The 24,469-nt window shown below is 39.2% G+C and overlaps 1 protein-coding gene and 1 non-coding gene across 19 annotated transcripts in view; both read left to right on the top strand.

Annotated features, from left to right (window-relative positions):
• Nucleotides 1-21,444, top strand: part of RABGAP1L (RAB GTPase activating protein 1 like) — an 831,104-nt gene extending 809,660 nt beyond the window's left edge. For 17 of the 18 annotated variants that reach the window (XR_010157113.1, XM_054673497.1, XM_054673499.2 and 14 more), the window contains 5 exons: nucleotides 2,211-2,315; nucleotides 4,934-5,017; nucleotides 8,949-9,020; nucleotides 14,749-14,946; nucleotides 15,958-21,444. Coding sequence is in view for 16 of the 18 variants with exons in the window: in XM_054673497.1 (XP_054529472.1) it covers nucleotides 2,211-2,315; nucleotides 4,934-5,017; nucleotides 8,949-9,020; nucleotides 14,749-14,946; nucleotides 15,958-16,110 (612 nt within the window). In the remaining 2 variants the exon portion in view is untranslated. The remainder of the gene's footprint in view (nucleotides 1-2,210; nucleotides 2,316-4,933; nucleotides 5,018-8,948; nucleotides 9,021-14,748; nucleotides 14,947-15,957) is intronic. The other variant, XR_010157108.1, reaches the window with a different exon arrangement.
• Nucleotides 21,445-22,656: 1,212 nt separating this feature from the next.
• Nucleotides 22,657-22,762, top strand: LOC112207079 (U6 spliceosomal RNA). Its single transcript, XR_002941554.1, has one exon. It is a non-coding gene; the product is annotated as a U6 spliceosomal RNA (small nuclear RNA).
• The last annotated feature ends 1,707 nt before the right edge of the window (nucleotides 22,763-24,469 follow it).

The following is a 24,469-nucleotide window of genomic DNA, read 5'->3' as shown; positions in this document are numbered from 1 at the left end:
CTTCTTTATTAGCAGGGCTCAAACATTCTGGGGTAGAACTTGAACCAGTGGGCTGCAGTTACAGGGAGAGAGTTGGTTCAGTTTTTAAGAACACTGAAATGAGCAGTACAATTGTTTTTTGTTTTTTGTTTTTTTTTTGAGACAGAGTCTCGCTCTGTCGCCCAGGCTGGAATGCAGTGGCAAGATCTCGGCTCACTGCAAGCTCCGCCTCCCGGTTTCACGCCATTCTCCTGCCTCAGCCTCCTGAGTAGCTGGGACTACAGGCACCTGCCACCATGCCCGGCTAATTTTTTTTGTATTTTTAGTAGAGACAGGGTTTCACCATGTTAGCCAGGATGGCCTCGATCTCATGACCTCGTGATCAGCCCGCCTCGGCCTCCCAGGGTGCTGGGATTACAGATGTGAGCCACCGCACCCAGCTGTACAGCTGCTCTCAAAGTGCCACTCTGTGCCTATCTGTCAGAGACTTTGGGGAGGGTCTCCCTGCTTTGTGAGTAACCTCAGTCAGTCATCTGGCTTGGGGCTCTAGAATGGAAGCTTTGTGCTTCCATGGTTTATTTATTTTTCTCTTTTTGTTTTCTTTTAAAATGCCGTACTTTATGCCACATGCTTTCATGATGTACATCAGGTGACTTACAACTTATGAAAACTTGACTTGCAGTGTTCATATTGCATTCTCAAGGTCTACCTCTCATTTTAGTTGTTAATTTGCTGTTAGATTTTCCCCCCTAAAATCTAATGCATCAGAGCAATTTTTAGAGTCTTAAAGACTTTTAAGGGACTTTTTCGCCTTAACTACCCAACGGTTTCAAATGATCTGCAAACAAAGCTCTAACCACTGGGCTATGAGCCATCAGGAGCCAGAAGACAGGGCAAGCAGAGCAGCTGGAATGCAGTTTCTCTACAGTCACCAGCAGACTGTGCTGGCCTGGCCATCTGGACATGCAGGAGATATGGCAGAAAACAGACAGAAGGCCGCTTGGCCAGTCCTCAGCAGACTGGGCTGGCCTGGCCCATCTGGACATGTGGGAGATATGGCAGAAGACGGACAGAAGGCCACCTGGCCAGTTTTCACCATTATTTGGATAACATTTTGCTGCTGTCAGCCAGGGATAGCTTCTTCACATAATCGCCTCTCCTCTGTGTCTGGGTTCTCTCTGCTGAACTCATCCTGTGGCCTTCTGCCGTCTCCACTGCATGCAGTCTGCATCTGCAATGATTTAGCCACACCTCTTCATTCACCAAGTACTTAGGGAGCACCTATTCTGTACTTGGCATTGGGCTTGGTGCTTGGGATAGAGTGATGAGCAAAAGAGATATAGTTCTTGTCTCCTGGAGCTTAAAGCCTAGTGGGCAAGACAAATAAATCCCATGTGTAAGTTGTCATTACAGTCCTATTAAGGGAAATATGAGAGATTTAGATAGGGGAGCTAACTTAGATGAGGGTGAGTGGGCCAGGGCTGAGGGCATGCTTCATTGCCATGTGAACTTGAAGCCGAGGCCTAAAAGGTGAGAGCCCGATGTGTTAAATAGACATCATCATTCTAGAAATATGATCTTTTCTTCCTGGGTTCCTGGTCCATATTTCCATTTTCTTCATGGCTCTCTCTATCATGGGTTTTTGGTCTTGATTTCTCCTTACTAGACTCACTGCCCTGTGTGAGTGGCCATGTGGGCAGGTTTACCTCAGCTAGTCTTTGAATTTGCCACCTAACTGTTGTCCTCAGACCACCCTGTCTGCTCCTCCTCTCTGAGTCAACCCCCATTCTCCACCAGTTGGAAGTTTCTATGTGAGGCTCTACCCCTTCATCAGATCCATCTACACAGAGTGAGTGCTGCTGTAACATCTAAAAATCTGTAAGAAGCATGTAGAAGGAGGATGGACTTTGATGTTATTCAAATCTGAATTCAGATCATGACTCTATTAGATGTGTGACCCCAGACAGTTTGTTGGATCTTTCCAAACCTCACTGTCATAATCTGTAAAATTATTGTTGGTGTGTGGATTAGAAATAATGTGTGCCAACTAGCTGGCACATAGTTGGCATTCAGTGAAAGCAGCCATCGCTTGGTTGAGCTAGGAGGGAAAATAACGACTTGCAATAATTTTGGAACAGCAACTGAAGATTGGGTTTGGAGAAGATTTCCACACACTTTCTTTACCCTCTGTATGACTGTGATGTATGACTGTGATGCACCATGATTTGCAGGCAGAAGACAAGGCAGATGTGTTGAATAAAGAGCTCCTTTTGACCAAACAGAGGCTGGTGGAGACTGAAGAGGAGAAGAGGAAGCAAGAGGAAGAGACTGCCCAGGTAAAAGGAATAATATGTAGGCTTTTCTTTACAAAGGTATGTTGGTAGGGAATTAACACTATAAAAAAGAAGGAAAATTAAATTTCTTCTAAATCAAAGGTGATGTGAAAGCAGTAATGTAAGTAGTTGAGTGTACTTACTCAACATTTTTGTTCAACATTTCTGACATTTTTTTTTTGAAGGGTGTTAAAAGAGGAGGCAGTATTTCTACCCTTGAACAGCTTTTAGGAATTTGCCTTTACTGAGATATTTAGCAAGAGTGTTGAGTTTTCTCTAAGTTTAGTAACTTGGAATTATGATCCAAGAGCTTTGACAAATCTGCAAATTTTGTGTTGTATCTCCAAGATAATTGACTTCTCTGAAGTAGTTTATGAGCATTGTTAAACCGAAAGCCTACAGAGATCTCTGCTGGGAGTTGCCACACAGCCCCTGCCTCAATCAGTCACACTTCATTTTCCTGATTCACACCTTAAGCAGCATCAGTATTCCTGGCTAAGCTTTCAAACCTATTTCCTGGGGGAATATAAAGAAACATTTTGGGAACCAGCCTTGAAGTTAGCACCCTACACTCTTCATGGGAGCTGTAAGGCTAATTAGCCAGAAAATGCCACCAGTGCAAAGCAGTATAGGATAGGGGCAGACAGGCCTATCGGCCCAAGGAATTGGAGCTTTCCGCTTCCCCAAGGAAGAACATGCTGCTTCATCAGTGTTTTCTACCCCTGTCAGTCCCAGCCAGGGGCCTGACACAGATTAGATTATGAGTCAGAGTTTCATCACAAACAATTGAAGTCTTCTGCCAAGAGTGTGTTTGAATTTTACTAATGTAGCTAACTTATAAAGTGAGGAAGCATCTCAAATCGTGATTAGCTTATTTTAATGAGTTTCATTCTGAGACATCAGTAATACTAAACTTAAAGCACAGCATAAAGCATTTCAAGGATCTACATCCAAGCAACCAGAAAAAAAGTTCCACTAAAGTTACATGTGGAGGAATGTGTCATTTAGCACCTTCCAGACTTTATAAAAAGTGTTCCATGGTTTCTTTTTCCTTGGAATCTGATTTAATGAGTCTTTGGCATTTACAGCGGCCCAGGATATATATTTCTTACCTACTCAAAAATTTTCAGGGGCTGATTACCCAGTTTTAGATTATTTAGGCTCCTTAATTGGTTTTGTTTTTTCTTTACTTCCTGCCATCTTTGGGCCACTTAAGCTACTCTAGATGAGGCATAAAGCTCTTGGCAAACAAATTTAACCCAGGTTCTACCTGCTCCGTGGTTCCATAGACATATATACTAGCCTGTAAGCAATTGATACCTAAAATGGGAAGGAATATGACACTTGAATACTCACCTAGTATGTTGCAAGAACAATGCAAGATGCTTTGCACCCTTCCTCCCCTCCATGTGAATCTGTGTAACTGTTTTAATCATTATGGTACCCTTGTAAAATAGGGATTATTCTCATTTTCAGATAAGGAAACTATGGCTTAGATAAATTTAGTGACCCTTGCTCAAAGACTCTCAGCCAGCCAAGTCTGTCCTAACATCTATGGGGCCTTATCGTGGAAGGCGAGAAGGTTATTGTTTATGTCCTTAAATTATGTCAGATAGAGAATAAAGATCAATATAAACAACTGAGTGTAGATCACTATAACTTACCAATTGCTCTTAGAATTTTAGAATCTAACAGATATGAAGAAATTCAGAAATCTAATGAGTGCTATTATAAATTGCAATAATTTATGAACTAGCAATTACAGAGTATACGCCATTAATAATTTGGGATGCTTTAGTGCAGAACGCATCTCTTTATTCTGATTATGTACTTAAAGTTTAAGCAGAGTTGTTTTTTGTTTGTTTCATTACTTGTTTGTTCAACAACTTGCAGAATTTAATTCTTTCCTTTGTATCTGGTAGCACCTGAGCTTTTCCATCACCTTAATTTTCCCCTGTACCTAGAATTCTAGAGCTGCTGGGCCACAAAAATAACTGTGGTTATAACTATAGCATTCATAATTTAACATTTCAGTGACTGTAACAGGTACCTGCCATTATGTGTCACTTTAGCTCCTTCTAAAGTCAGTTTCTTTAGTCCCTGAATCTCCTGTGCTTCTCAAAACTCTTATCTTCCCCCGTCTTTTCTAACTCTAGTCCCCAAAGCCTCTTGTTTCTGCCTCCAGAGAGGTAACAGCAGTAAAGGTAGACTATAAATAAGGAGGCCTACAATGATTTTTTTCAGTAATTTATAACATCAAGAGTAACAAATTTAGCATGCAGTATTGCCTTGATGTTTTGTTTTAGACTCTTACAAGGATAAAGATAGCTTCTGAATGGATACTTATTTAGCAATATGTTTAGAAGTAGCAAGCATAAGCAATTTTATAATGGTGTTGTTCATATGTCTTATATTTTACAGAAAAGAAAGTAAGGTTTCTGCATCTCTGGAGATGATTGACTTTTTCAGATTATCAAGATGCAGCTTCCATGAAGATAATTTATATAGTTAACATTGTTACCATTATTACTGACTATGAATCAGACAGACTTGAATATAGATGTTTGTGAAAATTTAAGATTTTGGCTAAATCCTGATATTTCTCATTCTATTCTTTCTAGCTAAAAGAAGTCTTCAGGAAACAGCTAGAGAAGGCAGAATATGAAATCAAGAAGACTACAGCTATCATTGCTGAGTATAAACAGGTAATGTACTTCTGTGGCACATAGAGCTAGTTATAGTTTGCTGCTATAAAAGTAATTTTTTTTTTTTTTTGCTTGAGGCCAGGAGTTTGAGACTAGCCTGAGCAACATAGCAGGACCCCATATCTACAAGGAAAAAAATTTTTTTAGTTAGCCAGGCACAGTGGCATGTGCCGGTAGTCCCAGCTACCCGGGAGGCTGAGGCAGGAGGATCAGTTGTACCCAGGAGTTTGAGGCTGCAGTGAACTATGATTGCACCACTGTACTCCAGCCTGGGCAACAGAGCAAGACCCTGTCTCTAAAAAAATAAAAATAAAAAAGTAATTATTTTGTTGTTGTTTTTCTCTGGGGGAAGAAATATTTTTGTTTTTAAAGTTTCCAGAATAGTTTTCCAGATTTATTAAATTTGGTGACTCACTGTCTCCTTTGAAGCAGACAGTGGTTGGACATACTTATAACTTATTACTTATAGCTTATTACTTATAACTGATAACTTGGGAGGTCTAACTGACCAAAACAATCTATTGGTTGTTTACAGTGTTGGGTAGATTTAGAGGAATAGAAAAACCTTTTGATGACTACTGAGATCCTGTTTCTGCCTTAGTCAGAAGCTAATTTCCAGTAGATCACACTTGGAACATTTGCCTCTTTGTGAAGTTTAGTTATTGTATTAAATGGCAGTAGCTAGGGGATCAGTGTGTCCTTTGCTACCATGGTACAGAATGTGGTAGGCACTCTTTTTCCTACATGGCTATGTGGCCTTCCCCTCTGCAGGCCAATGCTAGCAGGAAGCTTTCTATTGTGAACCTTAAAATGCTTTTAACAAAGGGCTCATCTTCTTGAGGATGTTTCTGGCCCCATCACCAGAGTGGTCTCAGAAAGCCCTCTTTCCTGGTATCTACTGGTATCTTCCTGTCCTTCCTGTTGGCTGGACATGGCAAGGACTCCTCTCATTGCTGAGACCCTGAGTTATCTGTTCAAATTCCAGGTTTCTAGAATTAATTAAAGTACCATATGCCATCTTTTGATCTAAAGATTTCCCTGGGGTCTTCTACTTCACATAGGACTCTGAAGTCTGATACTTACTTTTTAAAAAAATGTGTTTTTTTGCTTATAAATTAAATTTGTGTTCTTGTGGAAAATTAGAATAGTGCAGAGAAGCACAAAGAAAACAAATCTCCCTCAGTCTTTCTAGCTAATCATTGTAATATATTGAATATGCATTGTTGCTATACAAATGCTTTATAAATAAATTTAAAATATATATAAACAGGATGAATTGTATTATCCTTTTTTTTTGTAACTAGCTTTAGTTCGCTAATACATTATGAACATCTTTCCATAAGGAATCCGCATATTCACGGACGATTGATAAATAAAACTTTAGAGCTATTTTACTCTTCTATGATAATCAACATATGTTTATTTAATGCCTGCTCTCTGTGAGGCTTAATACTTTGACAGACAAAAAGATGAATGAATTCAAGTTTTCTTCTCTAGAAGCTTATCATATAATGTGGAGGTAATACCTACGTAGAAATAAGAGGAAAGGAAACTTATTACATGTGGGAAATGAAACCTTTTGAGCTGTGCTTCAAAGGCGATGTAAGACTTGGATCTGTAGAGATAAAGAAGATAAAGAAGAGGATGGAAATGGTAGAAAAGAGAGAACAGGATGTGCAAAGGCATGGAAGTAGATTAGTGAAGAGAAAAATAATTCATTTGGTAAGAGATTCCGGTACAAAAGAGAAGCAAAGGGACGTTAGGGTCCAGATCAAGGAAAGTCTTCAGGGCTAGGCTTGGGACCTTGGATTTTATTTTGTTTGTGGCAGGATCTTTTTGAGCAGGAAAGTGGCATAATCAAAGACATATTATTGGCACTAATCTGTCCCAGTAAGAAATGTGGAACCAAGGAGACAGACCACGAATACCAGAGTCCAACTGTAAGAAGAACCAGGTCCCTGAACTAAATAACTAACGAAAATAGAGAAAAGGGAGACACAAAAGACAGTTTTTTTTTGTTTTTTTTGTTTTGCTAGACGAAAAAACCTTGAAGGTGATCTGAGATGCCGAATGTGGGCATCTAGGAGAAGAGGTGGTAGACATTAACCAATACAAGGAACACTAAAGACTATGTGCTGTGGAATTTCCCATTGCTACAAATGCATGTTTTTCATTGCCAGATTATGCCATGGGTGGCCACCAAATGCAGCACTCTTCAAATAGTAATCCTGGGGACTATTCTTGAATATTATCTGGCAAGCCCTTGAAATAATGCTAAAGGCAACAGACCCATCTGTTTGAAGATAAGGATATAAGACACAATCTAAATGCATTCTATAGTTGGAATTGGCTATTACTGGCTCTATGCATAATGTTTTGGCTTATTTAAAAGGGTTTAAGGTTTGCAGAATCTACCATGGTGATCTCTTCTTTTTAACATCAGTCAATACCGTCCTACTAATGGTTCCTCAGGCTTGGATCTGGAGAAATTGGAATGAAACTCAACAAACTAAACTCAGCAAGCAAGCCCTCATCACCAGAGCTATTTTTGAGTAGACTGGGTGGGATTTTTTAAATGTCTGTTTTGATAATAGAGGTAGACCATATATGTTTTTATCTAAAATTGTACTTTAAAATTTCACATCCCCTGTTTTTCCATCTTTTTTTTTTTTTTTTTTGTGAGGCAAGGTCTTGCTCTGTCACCCAGGCTGGAATGCAGTGGCCTGAACACAGCTCACTGCAGCCTTGACCTCCTGGGCTCACGCGATCCTCCCACCTTTCATCCACTTTTCTAAAATAAAAGATTCTTATTTCAGACAATGGATTTGAACATCCAATACTTATTTATCTAGATTTTTTCCTTTGAAAGCACCTATTTCTACCATTTCTAATACTTGTTAGCACCTTATTTCAGAATCAATAAGAAGAATATATTTTATTTAATGTACACTTACTATTGGCCAAGTGCTATGCTAACCCCTTTGCATACTTTTTTTTCCACTTGATTGCTATAGCACAGCACTTTTCAATCATGAGGAAACTGAGTCTTAGAAAGATTAATGACTTTGCCCAAGCTCACAAAGCTATAAAGAAATGGAGTTGGCCTGCCTTAAACTCACATTTAACTCCAGCAGCTAAGTTTTTAATTTCTATGCTATGTTGCCAAACCTACTTAATAAGAGTTTTAGTCTGTATTATTTTCTGGTCATTTTAACTTTGTTTTATCCACTCTGCCACTTTTTTTTTAATACCTTAAATTCTGGGGTACACATGCAGAACATGCAGTTTTGTTACATAGGTATACACGTGCCGTGGTGGTTTGCTGAACCCATCAACCCGTCACCTACATTAGGTATTTCTCCTAATGTTATGCCTCCCCTAGTCCCCTACCCCTCCACCAGGCCGCGGTGTGTGATGTTCCCCTCCCTATGACCATGTGTTCTCATTGTTCAATTCCCACTTATGAGTGAGAACATCACTCTGCCACTTCTTAAGGAAACTTTTGTGATTGAAAACAGGTTCTTTCTGTGACAGTAGAAAGGAGATATTTCTGTCTAGAATTCTTTTCATCAAGATTTTCTCAGCATACTAACTTGTACAAAGTGAATACTCAGCAAAGATTCTATAGGTTAATTCCAAAAGTGAGGCCAGGAATTCACTTGAACCAGTCACAGAAGGCTAATGACAGAAAGAAACCAAATCTACTCTCTGTATGTTTCTACTAATTAAGGTAGAGTGTGCTTTACATATGGAACGCTCCAGCTTTCTGCTGCTCATTTCCGAAATGACTGGCATTTGCAGTGCTATTCATTTGTAAAATTCCTTCTAGGATCAGATGTGCTAGCATAACACATGAATTGATAAGTAGTTATGTGTACATGCTGCAAGAGTTGTTCTGTTTTCTAGTAAAAGACTCTTTTCTCATCCTTAGATCTGTTCGCAGTTGAGTACCAGGCTGGAGAAACAGCAAGCAGCCAGCAAGGAGGAGCTGGAAGTGGTAAAGGTAAGGAGTGAAATCGTGCTGTGATAAAATTTATTTCAAAGTCACACAGGCTTGTAAGTACCTGAAAGAACCCCAAACACCACCATTTTGTATTAAAGGATTTATTAATAGGAATTATGGAGACTAGGATACCTCTCTTCTGACCAGGTGTGATTGTCTTCCCTACCAGCTGAAAGGTTATGATGCTCCCATAAATCATATGGACTGTCAGAGGCAGCTAACATGAAAGGAAGTAGGATTTGACATTGTCACAAGAAGCCCCAGAGCTTGAGATGAGGGTGGTATGAACCTGAGAACCCTCAGCAGCCCACATCTGACTGAGCCTGCATTGATGTGGCTTCAGTATGGGACTCAGTAGGATCATCCCATCACTCTCTTTATAAGTAAACACCATGGGCAATATAGAACTTAGCTGGAAAAACATGTGTTGGGTAACTGATTCTTGCACTAAGTTTTTAGAGGTTTATTTTTAAAGAAAACCTGTGGCATTTGTTTACTTGCTGCCCCCTGGTGGTAAAATGCATTACGTTGATGCTCTATTTGAAAAAAAAAACAGATTGCTTATTCCATAGAAACAACAGTAAACCAATGGATTGGTATTCTTAAGAGGCAATGTTGTCATAGTCAACTTTTGGGACCAGTGTTACAGAAACCTGACATCATCTTATTTGAATATGTTCAGGTTTCATACTAGTAAATAAATGTGTAGTAAGTAATTTAGCAATCTTGAAAAGTGATTTAACCTTTTTAAGCTTCATTTTGTGTTCTATAAAATGGAGGTAACATTACCTGCCTCAAAAAATCATTCTGAATGTTAAATAAGATAATGAATATAAAGTACATAGTGTATATAAAGTGCTTAGATTAGTACCTGACATACAAGACCTTGTATTCCAAAAGTATTTTCTTCTTACTCATGTTACAAAATATCAATGAGAGATTTAGTGAGTATAGGGTTTGGTGTTCTCCCTCTCTGATGTGCTAAAATTTGATGTTTGTATCTTCCCTTTCTGGTCTACTTTTGCACTTCTTTCTAGTTAGCACTTACCACTCTTTGTACATTATAGGCATACTGACCAAGATTCAGTTGATGAAGTTGAATGGCATAAAGGGGTTAACTCTCCTGAAGTGAATTTTTTTTAATTTCTTCTAACAAAAAAAAAAAAAAAAAGGGATACATGTGCAGAAGGTGCAGGTTTGTTACATAGGTATACGTGTGCCATGGTGGTTTGCTGTGCCTGTTAACCCATCCTCTAAGTTCCCTCCCCTCAGTCCCCACCCCCAACAACAGGCCCTGGTGAGTGTTGTTCCCCTCTTCTGTGTCCATGTGTTCTCAGTGCTAAACTGAAATCTTTATGGAAATAACAAAATGAGAATTTATATTGATTATTCAGCAAAGGTTTTATTGAGCATATACTATGTGCATAGCTATTAGACTGCCATTTTGTTATAGAAATTACACATGAAAAGGAGCTTAAAATTTTCCTGTAGGACAAGTTATGTATACATGCAAATTAAGAACTTAGGAAGCAGTTCAAGGGAGCTAAGTTGGGCCAGGTGTGGTGGCTCACGCCTGTAATCCCAACACTTTGGGAGGCTGAGGTGGGCAGATCACCTGAGGTCAGGCGTTCAAGACCAGCCTGGCCATCATGGTGAAACCCTGTCTCTGCTAAAAATAACAAAAATTAGCCAGGCATAGTGGCTCACACCTGTAATCTCAGCTACTCTGGAGGCTGAGGCACAAGAATCACTTGAACCCAGGAGGCAGAGGTTGCAGTGAGCCGAGATTGTGCCACTGTACTCCGGCCTGAGCAGCAGAGTGAGATTCCATCTCAAAAAAACAAAAAACAAACAAAAAAAGTGCTAAGTTGGATCACACTGACAATCAGCATTGTAGAGAAAACAAAATCATGAGAACTATAGACCAAAAAAGGCTTTATGGAGATTGGACTAAAGCAGGGTGGATAGAAATTAGTTAGAGAGAAGTGTTTAAACAGAACATTATAGAAGAAATGGTGTGAGTGAAGACGCAAACACAGGAATGAGTATTTCAGTGTCTCATTACAGAGACTGATGTGATTAGAATATGTATTAAGGAACAGAGGAAAATATTGGCTAAGTAGGTGAGACTACCTAATGAAAGGCCATGACATTCAGGAAGAGGAATGTAAACTTGTCTTAGCCAGAATAAAGAAGAACAACTAGGCTCACGCCTGTCATTCCAACACTTTGGGGAGGCTGAGGTGGGCGGATCACTTGAGTCCAGGAGTTCAACTTGGTGAAACTCCTGGACTGGGCAACTTGGTGAAACCCTGTCTCTACAAAAAATACAAAAATTAGCCGGATGTGGTGGCATGCACCTGTAGTCCCAGCTCCTCAGGAGGCTGAAGTGGGAGGATCACTTGAGCCCAGGAGGCTGAAGCTGCAGTGAACTGTGAGCATGCCATGGCACTCCAGCCTGGGTGACAGTAAGAGCCTGGTACAAAATTAAAAAAGAAAAAGACAGTAAAGCTTCTTTTTTATTGATGATAAGGTCGCAAACAGGTAATTCATTTGATCAAGGTTACACAGCTAGTAGAACCAGGATTTAAGCCTGGAAGTCAGACTCTAAAGTCAATAACATTAGCTGTTAGACTATACTACCTCCCCTTTCTCTAGTGCTTCCTCCTATCTCATTTGGTATGATAAATAGCTTTTGGTTTTTTCAGTTTCCTGTAATAACCTTCTTTTGTCATGATCACCCCCCAATTCATCCTTTACACTATAATCAGAATGAGTGTTCCCAAATATAAAGTGATATTTGACTATCACTCTGTGTATCAATGCAGAATTAGATTGGCCACATATAGGGAACCCAAAATAGCATTGGCTTAAACATAAAAGGTGTTGATTATTTTACATAAAAGCAGCCTAGGACTAGAAAGGTATATCTTTGGTGTCATTAGTAACCCAAGCTAATCAGTCATTAGTGACCTGCATCGTCATGTGGACTTCTATCCTCAAGGTCACCTAAAAACCAATCCTTTCTTTCTTTCTTTCTTTTTTTTTTTTTTGAGACGGGGTCTCACCCTGTCGCCCAGGCTGGAGTGCAATGGCACAATCTTGGCTCACTGCAACTTCTGCCTCCCAAATTCAAGCTATTCTCCTGCCTCAGCCTCCCAAGTACATGGGATTACAGTCACGCGCCTCCACACCCAGCTAATTTTTGTATTTTTAGTAGAAAAATACAAAATACATGGTTTCACCATGTTGGCCAGGCTGGTCTCGAACTCCTGACCTCATGTTCTACCCACCTCGGCCTCCCAAAGTGCTGGGATTACGGGCATGAGCCGCCGTGCCCAGCCCAAAACCAATCCTTTCAACTAGAGCTCCCACCATCACACCCATACTCTATGGCAGAATTTTAGTCCAAAAGGAGATGCAGGATATAAAGGCCCCATTCTCCTGGGTGAGCTCTTTCTAAGCAGCCTTTTTAGAAGCTCCCCTCTAAACTTCTGCTTACATAGCAGCTTTGAGGGAATTTAGGGAGTGTCACCTTTTATCTAGACACACTGCCAGCTGAAATAAACTCAGGGTCTGTTAGTAAGGAAGAAGGAGAAATGGATATTGGGTGAGAATCAGCAGTATCCACCACATTTTAGCAGGTCTGCCAGACTGCAGCTCTGTCAAACTTACTGCTCTATCTTTGACATGTAGCACCAGGCTCGGTAGAGTAAATGAATACATTTTCTGTAGGATAAAATCAGAATTCAGCAACATGGTATTTAAGGACCTTTATGACCTGGCCACAGGGATCTCTCATCTCGCTCATTGTTGAATCACTTTCTGCTTAAGCCATCTTAAATTCTTTGAAGTTATCTGAAGGTGCTATGTCTTTGCACATGGTGGTGTTCTCTTTGCTGAAATGTCATCCTCCCTCTTATGTGATCAATCTATTTCTTCAGGTGGTTCAACCTAATAAAATTACTTAGCCAGCTTGGTAAACTTTTAATCATTTAAGACTCAGATCAAAACTATTTCTTTAACATTTTTAGTCAACAGTAAATACACAACAAATATTTACAATATGCCTATACTGGACTAATTATTCTCAGAGGTTCTTAAGAGAGTGACAAGTTTTGTTTTTACATGTCTAATTAATATTAATGAAAAGGAATACGAAGAGTGGTTTATGGATGGGATGAGAAGGAAGCCAGTGAGTACTGAGAAGGTGACCCCTAGGGATTTGGCCTGGAATGGCAAGAGCTCAGACATGTCAGAGGAAGAATTTTTTTTTTTTTGAGACGGAGTCTTGCTCGTCGCCAGGCTGGAGTGCAGTGGCGCGATCTCGGCTCACTGCAAGCTCCGCCTCCTGGGTTCACACCATTCTTCTGCTTCAGCCGCCTGAGTAGCTGGTACTATAGGTGCCCGCCACCATGCCCAGCTAATTTTTGTATTTTTACTAGAGACGGGGTTTCACCGTGTTGGCCAGGATGGTCTCCCTCTCTTGACCTCGTGATCCACCCACCTTAGCCTCCCAAAGTTCTGGTATTACAGGCATGAGCCACTGCACCTGGCCCAAGAGGAAGAAATTAATGGTCAGCTGGATATGGGATGAAAGAGGAGCTAATGAAAAGATGATCCAAAGTCTTCAGGCCCAAATGGTGGAGACATGCCCAGTGGCACAAAAGTGTGGTGGAGAGTTGCTTTTTGTGTGTGTGAAGAGAGGAGGATGGGCACGGTGATGGACACATTGAGCTTGTAGCAGTAGGGCATCAAAGTAGAAATAGCATGTAATATCTTTTATCTCTACTGAATTATTTTTGAAAATACTTTAAGAAAACAACAGTACTACTGTCTGGAAAACAGTTGCTGTTGTTTAGTGCTGTGTGCCCGATTGGCAATGCGGGCATGTGGTAGAGTTATTTTATTTTATTTTTGAGGTGGAGTCTCATTCTGTCGCCCAGGCTGGAGTGCAGTGGCGTGATCTCGGCTTACTGCAAGCTCCGCCTCCCGGGTTCAAGCGATTCTCCTGCCTCAGCCTCCCGAGTAGCTGGGACTATAGGCGTGTGCCACCACGCCTGGCTAATTTTTTGTATTTTTAGTAGAGACGAGGTTTCACCGTGTTAGCCAGGCTGGTCTCAATCTCCTGACCTTGTGATCTGCCTGCCTTGGACTCCGAAAGTGCTGGGATTACAGGCATGAGCCACCAGGCCCGGCCGGAGTTACTTTTATTAAGCAACAGGGGTCCTCTTTGCTTAAAATTCAACAACAGGACATGTGCTTTGTTGCAAGGGTAGATTTAGGTTAGTCATGATGACCTTCTTCAGTCTACTATAGGCAAGTTCTTTAAACTCTGAGTTTCTTTATGAAATGAGGATGATGATAGTGCTTACTTATACAGTTGCTCTAGGATTAAGTGAAATACTACAAGTAAAGCATTTGGTGTGGGGTTTGGCATCTAGTAAGAATAATGATAGCATAAAATTTCTAGAACAGACTTCAAAGAGATGCTACAATACCTTCTATTTCTAGGGTATTTCTAGAGATACTTCAGGAAAAAGGAGCACCCGTCTTGGATAGTTGGGTTCGGGCTAATGATTTTGATTGCAGCACAAGAAAAATAACCTTCAGAAATGGGCCTGCATCTATGACAATAAGCAGCATCTAAAAAAGTCATAAATTGTTTCAGAAAGTGATTTAGCCTATGGAATAGTTTGATGTTGGTTATCTCTTTTGGATACTTTAGGGTAAGATGATGGCATGCAAACACTGCAGTGACATTTTCAGCAAGGAGGGTGCTTTGAAACTAGCAGCCACAAGCAGAGAGGACCAGGGAATTGAAACAGATGATGAGAAGGACTCACTTAAGAAGCAGCTGAGAGAGATGGAACTGGAACTGGCACAAACCAAACTGCAGTTGGTGGAGGCCAAGTGTAAAATTCAGGTTGGTGATTTGATAAAACAACAAGAAGAAAGAATAAACAATTAATGGTCCAGGATACTCTAGTACTTCAGAATACACCTATCTAGGTCAGAATTGTATGATGAATACATTTTCTGTCTGCTAATGTGTCCTGCATAATCACATTTTATATCATGTATTCTTAATGCTGATATAAACAAATATATAATTTTAAATGAAATTTTAATAATTAAAATTATATCTTATGGGAATTTAATTAAGCATATGCTTGTTTTTTTTTACCTTGAGATTTTTTGCTTACATCCTTTCTTACAGAATGTGGTCACTTCAGTGGCTGATCCTGAAAATGAAAAACCAAACCCCCTCTGCTGTGTCCACCCTGAGAGTCACACATTGGCTGACACCCGTTCTTTCCTTTAGAGCTTCTTTTTATCTTTAGCTCATTTTGTCAAACCTCTTTCCCCATTATCTTTCTCCATATTGGAGCATAATATAATTAGAAATAGTCCTGGCTTCTGATGGACTCTTCTTCATTTCATTTTCCCAGTGATCCCTACCAGCACCATGGCTGCCATGTCGGCAGCCTCCACCACACCAGCCAGCTTCCACCATGTGTCTGCTCTGACCTTGGACATTCTTAGGGCAAAGCCTATTTCTTTGGAACTGGAATTCATTCATGCTTCTACTATCAGTAAAAATTCATCCATATGTTTACATTTATTTGTGGTTTTTAAACCTGTTATATCGGGTTGCAACCTAAACCTAAATTTGGACCTAAATTGCAGGGAAAAAAAGAATAAAATGAGCTTTTCTTTCACTGTTTAAAGAAAGCACAGATTCTAGATTTTTGATAAGTCTTTTAGCTCTTAACTTTATCCTTGTACTAAGAAGCCAATTCAATCTCTCCTGGGTTTTGTGGGAGGAAAATTGGCAGCACATACCTTGAGACTCCAAAAAGCTGCACACTTTTATTTATTTATTGGCAAAGAGAAAACATTTATTTAACTCAGATGATTTTCTTGCTTTAATTAGGAACTTGAACATCAGAGAGGAGCCCTTATGAATGAAATCCAAGCTGCGAAAAACTCTTGGTTTAGCAAAACCCTGAACTCTATCAAAACGGCCACGGGCACCCAGCCATTGCAGCCAGCACCGGTCACCCAGCCACCCAAGGAGAGCACATAGTTCCAGCCTTACCCAAGCACAAGAGCACAATGTTCAAAGCAATGGAAATCTGGGAGGATTCTTCCTGGTATCCCTTTGAAGGAAAGTCAAGGAGGCCAGAAAACAAGCCAGAATCTTTCATAGCTCTCACTCTTTCTTGTATGACACTTTTCAAAGGGATGTTATTTAAACTGACCTGTTCTATGTTGAATACCTATTTTCCAGCTTCATGGAAGGCCATGTTCAGATCCATCATAGTATTACACATTATTTTGTTTGCCTGATGTTTAGTTGGAAATAAGTAATTCAGAACTAAATGCTTTTTTATTTAGAACTAATTATTCATAATTATTTTTATCTTACATAAAAATGGAGACATCTGTTATTCCAAGGTTGAAGTGGTAAGAAGATCTTTGTCACAGGAAAAAAAAATTGAAACCTGAACATCTTAAGTTTTCAGGATTTATTCAGATAAAGCACACTGTGGGGCCAGGCATGACCACTCTCAGGTTTCCTCCTGAGCCTGATTCCCAGGGGAGTGTTAATCCTGTCCAAAGGAAAGAACCAATCAGCGATCATTGGTTTACTTTCATTTTCTGTTCGGTACATCTGGAAATGAAGTGCCAGGAATAGACGGGCTGTTCAGATTATACGCTAGGTAAAAGGAACTGAGATTTTAATAAGTGTAGGTTAGGATCATTTGGGCTGTGGTATTCTAACAGATCCTTTTAAGAACTCCACATAGGACTTGTGGGTTCCTAAGTACACCTAAGTATGGACACAGATGTGACTTCTGGCAATTATAAAGTTAAAGGTGGATATTGCGCCTTACAGACTTAGGGAGCCTTTACCAGAGACGCCTAAAAAGCCCCAGGTTCAGCCATTGTGCTGAATAGAGTGGAATATAGAACCAGGGACAGAGTATTTCATTTAACGTTGATATATACTTGCTAAGGAAACACTAACAATACTGTAACTTTGTTAAAGGACATAGTATTGAAATGGGAAATGGAGGTCAGGCTCACATCATCTTAGTTTAATGCTGGGCAACTTTTTCTGATTTCTGTAGTTCCCTGAAAATGTGTCCTTCGTACCCATAAAGAGATACAAATGCATTTGTAACATTTTTGATTGAATATAAAACCTTTACAGAAATACTTATCTCATGGAAAGGTAAAGCTATTGTTTAAAAATTAGTGGAAATATTTTTTCAATTATATTTAACATGCCTATAAAAATAGTCCTTGCAGGAAATTATTTGATAAGAGCAAAACTATTTTTATTTTATAAACTATTTTGGAGGCCTCTGATCCTTTCAAACCAACCAAACTACTATTAGATATGTACAATAACATTTGTTGATATTCATCATTGGCCTCATTGTTGAACATATTATTTGCAAAGAATCTTAAACTCTGTAGTGCCAGAATGATTCTCATCTGTGCCATATTTTGCAATTAAAAGTAACACACCCTTAGAAGAATCAAATAAGAGCCATCTACATCCCAGGAGGATGCACCAAGTTGCTCACAGTGGATCTTTTCCTCTAAAATGATCTTTTATGTTCTAAAAAGTGAAATCCCCTTTATCTGTGTTTATATTCTCTACAGCCCATAAAACTGATGTGATTGTTATGTTATACTCATCAGATACTTTTCTTACATAAATCTTTTGTTGTTGTTCTGACATCTTTCATTACAAAATTTATTTTCTTAACAAAAAGGAACATAACCCAGCATCCCAAGTGTCTGTGTTGGCTTTAACATTCTCTACATGGTGGTCTAGATAAGCTAATTTTTTTTTTTTTTTTTGTAAAATGTAATAGCTAGAAAATGTTATCTTGGCGCTTGTTTTTGTAAATCATTTAGTATAGGCTGCTAGCTTTACTGGTACTTTACGCTTTGATTCCAAGAAGCCTTGTGCAGTTGCCTTATCAAATGGCCAGCTAAATTAAAGATGCTCTTTTGTGTTGTGAATTTCATAGTTCTGTACAGAGCTTGTTTCAATTTACAAAAATAAGTACATTCCACAGAATGCCTAAAGTGTGTAATTTTCTTTAAATAATAGTAGGTGAGGGAGAAACATAGTGGCTCTAGGTCAATCCCTTATCTAAAGACCTTGTTCAACTTCATAGTCCCTTTCCTTTTAAAGAGAAGAAGAGAAAAATCCCCCCTGGCCAGGCATGGTGGCTCACGTCTGTAATCCCAGCACTTTGGGAGGCTGAGGTGGGTGGATCACCTAAGGTCAGGAGTTTGAGACCAGCCTGGCCAACATGGTGAAACCCTATCTCTACTGCAAAATACAAAAATTAGCCGGGCTTGGTGGCGGGTGCCTGTAATCCCAGCTACTTGGGAGGTTGAGGCAGGAGAATCACTTGAACCCAGAAGGCAGAGGTTGCAGTGGGCCAAGATTACGCCATTACATTCCATCCAGCCTGGGCGACAAGAGCAAAATTCCGTCTCGAAAAATCACCAGGTACATACCTCTCAAGTTTGGTAAGTCCATCTTTTGAGTTTTCTTTTAGCTCTTTCAAAAGATTACGAGGGCAATACATAGTTTTTTTTTTTTTTTCTCCAGCCCCATATCATACTTGGGTATGCCTGTTGGTACCATAAGCCTAAACTCTCCTTCACTGCAATGCCTTTGAGTCAGTAGCAATAGTAAAGACTAGAAACAAAGAAAATTCAGAATTTGGTATGTGATATGATTGTTCATACAATATGTTATAATAGCAATATTCCAAACAATATGTCCTTCACTGTCTATTGTTGGAAAACTCATGCATCCCAGCATGAAGTAACTCCTAGTTTTAATTTTAGTTATTTTGAGATATATTTGAGAATTGCATCTCTTCTCTTGAATTTCATTTAGAAGAGATTAACCAGCCAAATATCCAGGAAAGTTTCAAAACATTCTAGTGTTTTTCATCCTTTGCTAGGATGCACTCTGTACAAAACATTCCTCTGAAAATCTAATATTTGCAGTATCTAAGAATTGATCATTTCTATTTTCATTAAATTCTGTGGAAAAAATTAAATGAATGAAATTCAACTTCATAATTCAGTTCATCAGCTTTTATATCTTGAGAATCTAAACACGTCTTTAAATCTGAAAGAAACCAAGCTGGATTTTGCAGTGCATATGTTTGCTAGCTTCCCACATCCTGAACCATGTCAAAATTTGGTTTTATTTAGTTACATATAATTTAATGCAAAGAAATTCTCAGTTACTTAATGTTCTGTTTATTTATGAGTGCCTATCATCAGGAACACTAATTCCTATTAGTATAGGAATGCCATTCAACCAGTGTCTTCTGCCCCTCTCCCAGCTGTTAAATTAGTACTTTCTTCTTCATTGGCTTTCTGAAATGTCCTGAGTAAAGTAGAAAAGCAACCTTTGTATGGATGTGGGGATATTTAATAGCATGTATCTTGTTTCATTTTTTTTCCTATGGTGTATTAATATTTATTTTTCTCCAACCCCTGCTCCATTTTCTTAAAATATTTTCCAGTTAATAACTAGTTGCTTTATTTCCTAGCTGAAGTGAGAAAACCAACAGAAAACAATACAGATTTGGGCAGAGGAGCTAGAGTTACATCTTTAAAGGAGTGAGCCAGTCACCCAGGAGAATCACATGTGTAACTGATGTAGGGGTTTAAGTCTTCGTACTTTCACTAAAATCTGTCTACTAACTCTCCCACCAACCTTTGCATCGAACACTTAGGTAGCTGCCTGATTAGGGGGGCCCCTTTAAGGGGAAAAAAAAAAACTTTTTAAAAATTAAATGCCTTGGTTTTGTTTTATCTTCTGGGAAAGAACACTTTTACTTGATTAGCAAGATGATTATATTATATAACTTGCCCTTAAAAACACTCCAAAATACTGACTCTTTTTCTCCAATTACAAATGAGAGTGTGAAGAAATTCTGTTGTATGATTTGAACACTATTAGGTTTGTATGTGTGTTTAATTGGAAGAATTTTATATAGAGTATCTCTGCTTCTTTTGTTTACCTGGGTACCACACAACCAAATACACATTGAGATTTCAAGAAATGATGATGAAAGCCAGAAGGCCAGACCACAGCTCTGCAGCCTGTTTCCTACAACCAGATATAAAACTCTTTCTCGTCGGCATGCTGATAGTCACACTGAACTAGAACTGTCCCAACACATTCTTCCTCTCTCATAATGGCTTCCATTTAATACAGGCAAAGCCCTTTACCTTAGCAAATTCTTTATCTTTCAAAAGTGACCAAAATGAGGACTTCAACCTTGGCTGCACCTCAATAGGAGATGCTGATCTTGAGTTGTAATGAGAAAAGTGGGCATACAGAAGATTTTAGTGACTGCAGTCAGCTGTCTGGCATTCCTTTCTCAGTTTCCATCTAAAAGACTACATATGTCAAGCTTATCTCCACCTGAATTTGCTGCCTGCTACAAAAACATTTCATTAATATATCCCATTCTTCCTACCTCCATCTCTGGTTTGTCATTAGTGGTATTCTGAAAAGCTTAAGAAAAAAGAATCATTGAGTAGAAAGTGAACATTTTAAGTTATTTTCCTTTTTCATTGGCAATTAGTTAACATGTAAAATCTTTTCCATTAAACTGTATAACTTTTAATAACTATATATTATATATGGGAATAAAATATATGGACTGAATTGTGAGAATATAAATGCATCGAAAGACTCTGGTGTCATGAAAGCACAAGAATAAGGCTGGAGATGGTCCCAGATCCAAGATGTCCCAAAAGCCTTTTGTATCAGTTTCTCTATTTTTGGTATTTTGCATAATGCATGGATCCTTAGTTCAAATGAGGGACAAAGTTTCTCAGTCAGCCCCACTTCCTTTCTTTCTAACTCCTACCTTTCCCTTGCAGAGGAGGTAGTAGAGATTCTGAATTGTCTATTTTTATGAATTCCATTATTTTGTCCATGGCATCTCTAATGAAAACAGGTTCTAGAATAAAGGAGTTGATTAGTCTGAACAGTACTAATTAACTACAAAATAAACGTTAGTGATCAGCCTCTTCCTCTATAAACAATGACCAATTAGACGTTTCCGTAATTCCATGTATTATGTATAGTACACTCTATAAATGTAAATGTAATGCTTGTCTAAAAAGTGCAATTTATTGTACATTGTCCCAACAAATGTTTACTTTTATAATCGTTATGAACTTGAATTGGATTAGTATTTTGTTTTTATGTGTGAATGAAGCCTTGTGAAATAAACAGTTGCAACTGAGAAGGTAACAAGGTGACTGTTTTTGTGAGCCAGTGATGTTTTCAATGCTTTGTGTTGCCCCTTTGGCCCCATTAAGCAGTAATAAACATTTGTTCTGAAGTCCATGTATGTCTTTTTAATTTTTTTTAGTTGACTTTATTCTGACTCATTTGAACCCAATGTTTATGTAACACTTCTTATACCTGACCCCAGACTCCAGTCAACGTAGAAAACACACAGTATATACCCTGCAAAATGATACCCTGTGCAGCACCACCACAAAGTGCTTCATTTTCCTCTCTACTGAGGTTCCTTGATTCCAAGTAACAGAAACCCTTGCAAGCTAGCTTAATAATAGTAATTTTAAGAGGCAATTAATTAAAAGGAAATAGGATATCTGTATCATAGGTCCCAAAGGCCAAACACTTGGGCCTGAACTGGCACTAGGACAAGGGGCTGGAATGCCATCAGGACTCTGAAAGCAACTGTTCCCATAATTGTGCTTCTGCTTGTCCTTCCAGATGACTTACCTGCTTCATTCTTCTCTCTGAAAACAGGCTTTCTCTGCTTCTAAGTACACAGCTACCAAGTTTACATATCCTCTCTTCAAACTACCAGCAGAAGACTACCATCTCAATTGTTCCAATTACAAATTCTGGAAAAAATATGATTGGCTAATCCTGGGTCAGGTAGCTGCTGTTAGTCCTTTAAGGTACAGCAAGGTAGGAGATACTATATAATTCAAACTAAACTTCAGAGGCACTTATGAAAGTGGAGATAGTGTGCAGAGAATCCCAATCATATCCCATTTGCATTTGCATTTTGTTCTGGGAATCCATGGAACCCAAGTGAAATCTCAAGAGATTGGTCAGCTCCTCTTGGAATTCAGCATGTATTAAAAAATAATCAAAGACTGTAAGATTACAGCTTTTGGCCCAAATTCAGACCACAGACATCTTTCATTTGGCCATGTGGTATTTTTTGTTTGTTTTCTGAGATGGTCTTGCTCTGTCACCCAGGCTGGAGTGCAGTGGCGTGATCTCAGCTCACTTCAACCTCCACCTCCCAGGCTCAAGTGCCTCCCACCTCAGCCTCCCAAGTAGCTGGGACTACAGGCATACACCACCATGCCTGGCTGATATTTCTATTTTTTATAGAGACAAGGTTTTGCCACATGGCCAGGCTGGTCTCAAACTCCTGAGCTCAAGCAATCCACTTGCCTCAGCCTCCCAAAGTGCTGGGATTGCAGGCATGAGCCACCATGCCTGGCCCCCATCTGGTGTTTTAAACAATGTGAAATTTGACATAAAAAGTAAAACAATCAAAATTACTCAGAAGTGCTCACTTCAACAGCACATACACTAAAACTGTAATCTACAGAGAAGACTGTTGTGTCCCCTGCACAAGAATAACACACAAATTCATTAAGCATTCCATATTTTGCACAGTCCCCAGAAGGTCATTTCTTTATCTGCTGACAAGCCCCAAGGGAACAGTATGAGTCATAGCAAAAAAAAATTAAAAATATCCATTGAATTTGGCAGTTAGGAAATCATGAGTAAGCTTGACAGGTACAGTAACTGGGGGAAGCAGTAAAGGCTGCCTGCATGCAATAGGACAACTGAATGAGAAATAATTTCATTTTGAAAGGAAAATTATTCCAAACTTTGGAAACAAGGCAAAAAGGTGAGTGGCATGTCCTTTCAGTGTCAAACCAAGGACTAGGGGATTGTACTTTGTTCATTTCATCGTTCACTATTGATTTAAAAGTCCTATACTGAATCTATACATTAACTTGTAGATTTTTGTCCAGTAAGAATGCAAATCCCTACTTCCTTTCCAGTGGAACAGATAACACCAAAAGTTATAGTTTATTACCCTGTGAGACATTAACAGGTTTATATCTAACCTTGCCACCTTATACTAACATTACATTGTTAAATTGCCTATAAATACCTGGCTACTCAAATACACTCTCAGTAACTAATGAGTCGAATAAAGTATTTGTCACATGTCCATTTATATTTGCATAATATTGTCTGGAAAAGCCTCCCTTAGTGTTACTTCTGAAAGACCTAAATAGAGTGAAGAAACGATCTGTGTGATGACCTGGACGAAGAGGATTACAGGTAGAGAGAAAGCTGGGTACAGACTTGGAGGCAAGAGCAAACCCAGTGGGTTCAATGAATAAGAAAAGTGCCAGACTGTTTAAATCAGGGAGCGGGGAAGGAAGAGTGGTGAGAGATGGGTTCTGACATGAAGCTCGTAAAGGTGAGATAAGATACATAAAACACTCAAGTTCACATTAAGGAGTTTGTACTTTATTCTAAGCCTAATAGGAAGCTGTTAGAGGTTTTTAAGCAAAGGGATATAATGATCTGAAAAGATATCTCGAGCTGCTCTGTGGAAAACTAACTCTTAAGGCACAATGGGGAAGCAGAGAAATCAGTTAGGAAGATAAATTTCAGACAAAATAATGATGACTTGGACCTGGGTGCGTAGGGTAAGAAATATCTTTTCCTTCTACCCATTTTAGGCTCACTGGCTGGGGATCCTGTAACAAAAGACAAATTAACAAGAGAAAAGCATAAATATTAATGTTAGTTTTACATAACATGGAAACTTCATAAAGAAATGAAGACCCGAATAAATAGTTAACCTTAGTGTTGTTTAGAGTAGGTTTGAAGAAGAATGGAGAATTGTGGGAAAATGTGATGGGGCTAAAAGACTGTGATCTAAGGGTAATAAACTGGGGGAAACTTAGCAAGGCCTGATGTTCATATTCGTCTCTACGTCCCTGTGTTTTCAGAGATAAAGATGTTACTTTTATTCCAGGTATAGACAGGGCAATTCTCACATGAGGGTATTACGTCCTGCTTCAGAGCAGAAAGGTGCAAGAAAGTTGGAGACATTCCTGCATATGTTCTTTCTCAAATTCCTTCAGTTCAAAGTATTCAATATGTCTAGGCGCCGTATTTTTGGGTAGCATGTCCCAAACCCCGTCAGGTGGTAGAAGCAGAGGTTGTGAGAACTCGTTAAATTCGCTACATATTTTGAAGATTAAGCCAGTAAGGCTTGTTATATAAGATGTAAGGCCTGAGATAGAAGACTCAGGTATGAGTCCTTAGCCTGAGCAATTAAGAGAACGAG

The sequence above is a fragment of the Pan troglodytes genome, chromosome 1, assembly GCF_028858775.2.
Source record: "Pan troglodytes isolate AG18354 chromosome 1, NHGRI_mPanTro3-v2.0_pri, whole genome shotgun sequence".
Classification (NCBI taxonomy): domain Eukaryota; kingdom Metazoa; phylum Chordata; class Mammalia; order Primates; family Hominidae; genus Pan; species Pan troglodytes.
Note: the sequence above shows the minus strand (reverse complement) of the source record. Positions and strands in the feature narration are given on the sequence as shown.